This window comes from Pempheris klunzingeri, chromosome 20, assembly GCF_042242105.1.
Source record: "Pempheris klunzingeri isolate RE-2024b chromosome 20, fPemKlu1.hap1, whole genome shotgun sequence".
NCBI classification, from domain to species: Eukaryota; Metazoa; Chordata; class Actinopteri; order Acropomatiformes; family Pempheridae; genus Pempheris; species Pempheris klunzingeri.
Genome location: NC_092031.1, coordinates 20693346 through 20698740, shown reverse-complemented (window position 1 = coordinate 20698740; position 5395 = coordinate 20693346). Strand labels below are relative to the sequence as shown.

The following is a 5395-nucleotide window of genomic DNA, read 5'->3' as shown; positions in this document are numbered from 1 at the left end:
ACTTTGGGCTGAGGAGTAGCACCTCCTCTGCGTCCCCTTCGCTCACAGGCCCCTCCGCTCTGTTTGGGACCGCCTCCGTCCTCCGGGATGCCTCACGGTGAAAAGCTCAGGAAAGCGCTTCTGTGCTGCCCTTTATCGGAGCTGGTGAAGTTAAAACGTGTGGACAAGCCATACGATGGTGAGATCCATGCTCGAGGAGAAGTGTTCACACAGGCAGTTTTAGTTTCCCACCAGCAGTGCACACTGGCTGTCCTAAACTTTGTCTCATCCAGAGACCAAAACGTGGTTGTTTTTCTCTCTCTTGATGTTTTTCTTCAGTTTGGCCCTAATGCTCTGTCGTACTGAGCAGTATGAGACAATAGACACATGAGATGTTCCATGATTATTCCCCTCTACTTTATTGATCCACATACAGTACATTCAACATCAGAGTAACAGAATCATTGTCAAATTGGCACACTGACCTGTGTGGAGATTAATATAGGTCAAAGGAGAATCGAGATATAAGCTTAAGTAAGATAACATACAGATTGGAATGATATAGTGTTTATCAAGCTACATGTGAAAGGTGGTGAAGAAAGTGTGAGTGTCTTGGCTTAATACCATTCAAATGTTAAAGTTCCCGAACACAGCTTCCATTTTAAAATGTAATATTCAAGAGACTATAATTCATAGAGACTTAGTTCACTCCTTAATGACGCATCACACACACACACACACCATATTACTCTTGACTCAGTTACTAGAAGTGAAATGACATCATAGAATATGCAGAAATGAGTGAAGTGACCAAGCCTGTGTAGGAACCACGTTATCTGGAATAAGTTAAACACATACAATGAAAATAAAGTATACATAATGTGGTGTGTGCAATTTGGAAGAAGAAAGGAGTGTGTACAATAGAGACCTTAATAAGTATACATTCAATATTGACAAATAAGTCAGGTACAACTTGAGTTACAGACTTTGGCATTGAGACGTGTCATGATGTTGAAGTCCACTGCAGCTGAGTGAAAAAATAATGCGGAAAAGGCTTCCCAGGCCTCACAGAGACACAGAGCAAAGATCCTAACCATTCGCAGGGCGTTTGGCTGATGACATTCATGTGTGTACGTGGCAACTTATCGTCCAAAGAAAATGACCACGTTAGCAGTGTGAATTCCTCGTGTCATCTCTTTGCTCAGCACAGATGGTTTCTGGCGGTTCAGCCTTGAGTCTGTGGAGGCTACCAGAGTTCAAGCTCCTCTTTCTACAAGCTTCCGCCCTGCTGTGGCGTCCTTGAGCAAGGCACTCATTCCCTTTGAGTTCCAGGTAATAATGATCCTAAAGTTTGACCTCCCTGTGGAACAGGGCAAAACACATGTTCCCCCTGTGGACGGATGGATATCACTTCACTTTCACGACGGCATAGTGCATCTGATCAGAGGTTTCCCTCAGATGGAGACAGCGGGGCCTGGGTAGGGTTCCCCACCGCAGCCAAAGTCCTCTGGCTGAGGGATTTCGAGCAGCCACGTCTTCTCTTCTTTCTCCTTCTCCTCTCCCTGCTGCTCATCATTGCTCTCTCCATCATTTTTCCCCTCTGCCACAGTTTGCAAGACTTTGTAATAGTGACAGTCCCGCCCATCATCTGGATTGTATGGAGGTGCCAGGATATCCAGGAACGCAGCGGGCCCCTCCACTGCATCAATCTGGTGCAGGTTATCCCGTACAGGCGTGAGGAGGCACGGCCCGCTGTTCTCTGAGTACTCGGCGACCGAGCGGAGCACGGCGCGCTGCAGAGAGGCCGTCTGGTACGGAGCCAGCGGAGGCTCAAAGCTGGGCAGGGCGGTGGTGACGGTCAGGCTGTCCTCCAGCTTGTCGTAACAGCGGACGCTAACTTTCCCATAAAGAACCTGAACAAGAGAGAGGACAGTTAGGAGGGAATCCTGCTGCTGACAGTGATACATACAGGGTTCACTAAAAGTTAGGGATATTCGACTTTCAGGTGAAATTTATGGAAAATGTAAAAAGTGAATGCTACAGTGATATTATATCATGAAAGTAGGGCATTTAAGTATCAGCACGCAATGGTAGTTTCTTCATCTTAAACAATTTATTGAAAGAAAATCCAACAACAGTGGAGGGTAAACGAGGGTAAACGTAAAACTGGGACGTGGCCAAAGGACGTCCACTCCTCTCCTTTCTGTGACTCTTCCAGTCTCTGTATCACTGTTCCAACCTCCTGATGACACTCTGTGACCCTCTAAGCTCAGTGAACACCTCCGTCTGAGGACTTCCTGTTTGAAGCCTCCAGTGTTGAGGTGCTGCTGATCAACTGTTAGGTGTCGTCTTGGTCTCATGATGTCAGAATGTGAACAGCATGATGAGGAGGACTGTTTAAATACCAATTCTGACTGAAGCAGGAAATGTATTGGTGGTGGTTCATCCTGAAATTTCACCTGAAAGCCGAATATCCCGAACTTTTTGTGAGTAGTGTAAGTAACCATGATGCACTGACTTGTTCGTGTGATTGTCAGGGAACACTGTTACGCTAAACCTTCTCTTTTCACAACACCTGGGTCACATGTGATTCTCCTCCTGAGGACGGCAGATGCTATTGTCTTGAGTAAATTGAACAGGACTGAAGGTTTCTTTTGAGGACTTCCTGGGAATAAATCCCTCTGTTGTTGGAATGACCATGACGCCTCTCCAAAACCAAGTTTGATTTTAAAAACAGAATTCTTGATGATAAATTGAAAATGACATGTTTCCACGATGATAGAAAGATTTATCTTTTCCTATTTTGCAATCAGAAGATGTTTATACACCATTTATCTTGTTGTATATAAAGAATCACACTGTTAACAGCAGCGTTTTGGTCATTTGGATAGCACTTTGCATTCTTCCGCACTACATGGATGCAGGAAGGAAATTTGCATGAAGTCACAACTGAACATGGTGGAGAGTGAATGTGACACGGAAGAGGTTCATTCTGAACAGGAGAGCACATAGCTAACACAGGGGCTGACACAGTCTGACACCGAGCAGAAGAGTGCACTTAAAGGTGCCACATTATGATCATTTTAAAGTTCATACTTGTATTTTGAGGTCCTAGTAGAACAGGTTTACATGGTTTAATGTGCAAAAAACACATGACTTTTCTCGTAACTGACGGGGCTGCTGCAGCTTTTTTTCAGCCTCTTTCTGCACGCCCTGTTTCAGAACTAAGTCCATACACTATATGTTGGGGGCTCAAGTTTTCACCACTACATTATAATGCTTTTAACTGCCGCTGCTAGCAATGTTTAGCTCTCCCACCATCCTTCCAATATAACTTCAATAAGATCAGAATCAGAATCAGAATCAGTATCAGCACAGATCATTCCAGCTGATCTGACCTGTTGGGAGGCCCAGGGTATTGTGTTATTGTGTTGGGACCCTGTTACCGGCATTCCCATTAAGACCAGTGCAACACGTGTACCTACAAAGGAACAACACTTTGTCTGCATTAGTTTGTGGTCATTTGATTATTCGGCGTGTAAACGTATTCATGATGTGAATGCCATAACTGAACTAACAGAGCCTAGATCCTAATGCAGAAGGAACCCCAACAGATCCCAAGCTGTCTGAGAATATTAATAATAACCTTATTCTGATCATTTACGCACGCTGACATGACACATGGAGTTCTGTGATTCTTAAACTTGGAACTCAAGAGAATGATCCAATCGTTTTAAATGACATCATAGAATATGTAGGAATAAGTGAACATCAAACTGAATGGATGGTGAGTGTGTGTGCAGACTGAGGTGTGTATTCCCTTAGCTAGTGTGACACAGTGAACACTAACACACACACACACACACACACACACACACACACACACACACACACACACACACACACACACACACACACACAGAAGTTCTCACTGGGGGCACCACAGAATAGTCAAAAGGTGGAGGAGACCTTCAGCATCCCGTTCATGCCCGGGTGGTCGTGCAGCGGTATGACGGCGCCGGTCCTCAGGAGGAACACCCCCATGCTGAACACCTCCGTCTCGCAGATGTGCATGTAGGTGACCGGGGGGCTCTGGAGCCCCGCTGCCCCGGAGCTCGGCTTAATTTTGCGGGGAGCAATTTTCAGGTCGGCAGCCCTGACGGCGGTCACCAGGGAGATTAATTCACTCTGTTTGTCCGCTATGACATTGTTGTCCCCGTTGGCCGAAGCCTTGAAGCCTTTATACGTAACGTAGGCTTGCTTTGCTATTTTCTGGATAAGAGGAGTTTTGTTGTCCCGCGGCATTCTGGCAGCGGAAAAAAAAAACTAACGGTTCCTGGTGTGTCTCTGGCTCTGTTCCCACGCAAAGCAAACAGTTTGAAGATGCCCCGCAGATCCTCCAGTGTCACCAGGTTTCCCCCGGAGCGGGTCGGTCCGCGGTCGAAAAGGACAAAAACGCGACTGTGACAAAAAACAAGACGTAACTCATGGTGGCGATATGTAATTTCAGCCACTAATAACAGCACCTATCCAGTCATTTTCCACCGACTCGCCTCCTCGTCCCCGCTCACTGAGCATGCGCGCGAAATACAAAGCAGTGTGGGATATGGAGTTTATCAGAAGACACCGAAGCTATCACATTCACGTCAGCGTGATCAGTGTAGCGTTGCGTTGTCAGAACGGATTAAACAGAATCACATGTGCGATTGTGTAAGACGGCGGTATTAATCGACGTACCTGAAGCAATAATAAATAGAATTACAATTCAGCGAGACTACATTTCCCATAAGTCCCGGGGATGGAACAGAGTTGAAGAGGGGAAGGCCAGGCAGGCCATTGAACTCTGCAATCCTCCTTGTCCAACATAATATACTGCTTTCTGCTTCAGCCCTCTCACACTCTAAGTTTCCAGTTTCCTTGTAACCACAGAATCTGGAGGATCATCAGACCCTGATGGACATGAAACCACAAGTCCTGCAGTTGTTAGCGTTTATGGCTCCAACTGCTATGAGAGGAAAGCACTTGTTGAGGCCTCAAGCAAATAGCTGTTGCTGCACAATGTACAGAACTGAATTGAGTCAAACAAATAAATCAATGCATATACCATGAATTAATATCAACAGCAGTAGAGAGAGTTGAAGTGATGTTATGACAGTACAAAATATCATTGAAGGGTCAGTTGAATAAAATAGAATAGCCTTTTCTTTGCAAAGTGCGTTTAATTTTACAATGAGCTTCAGATTTGATTGTCACATTGTTGTACTGTACACAGGTTTTTCCTCAAAGGAAGGCTAAGGTTTTATTTCATAGGTCTAGCTGTTGGTTCTGGCGCGTCTACTAGTGGAACAATAGTCATTCCCTTCTAAAGTGACCCATATGACCATCACAAAAACAGTTCATGTGAATGTTTTCTGAT

At 45.2% G+C, this 5395-nt stretch overlaps 1 protein-coding gene across 1 annotated transcript; it reads right to left on the bottom strand.

Moving 5' to 3' along the window:
* Positions 1-393: 393 nt before the first annotated feature.
* adoa (2-aminoethanethiol (cysteamine) dioxygenase a) lies at positions 394-4530 on the bottom strand. The gene is made up of 2 exons (XM_070852507.1): positions 3949-4530; positions 394-1892 (listed from the first exon to the last, which is right to left on the bottom strand). The coding sequence occupies exons 1-2, from the start codon at positions 4282-4284 to the stop codon at positions 1434-1436; spliced, it is 795 nt and encodes a 264-aa protein (XP_070708608.1). The 5' UTR covers positions 4285-4530; the 3' UTR covers positions 394-1433.
* Positions 4531-5395: the final 865 nt, after the last annotated feature.

Coding starts and splice junctions, on each gene's coding strand:
- adoa (XM_070852507.1), bottom strand. CDS start 4,284: ATGCCGCGGGACAACAAAACTCCTCTTATCCAGAAAATAGCAAAGCAA. Junction 1,893..3,948: donor GCATGAACGGGATGCTGAAG/GTCTCCTCCACC, acceptor TCTCTTGTTCAG/GTTCTTTATGGGAAAGTTAG.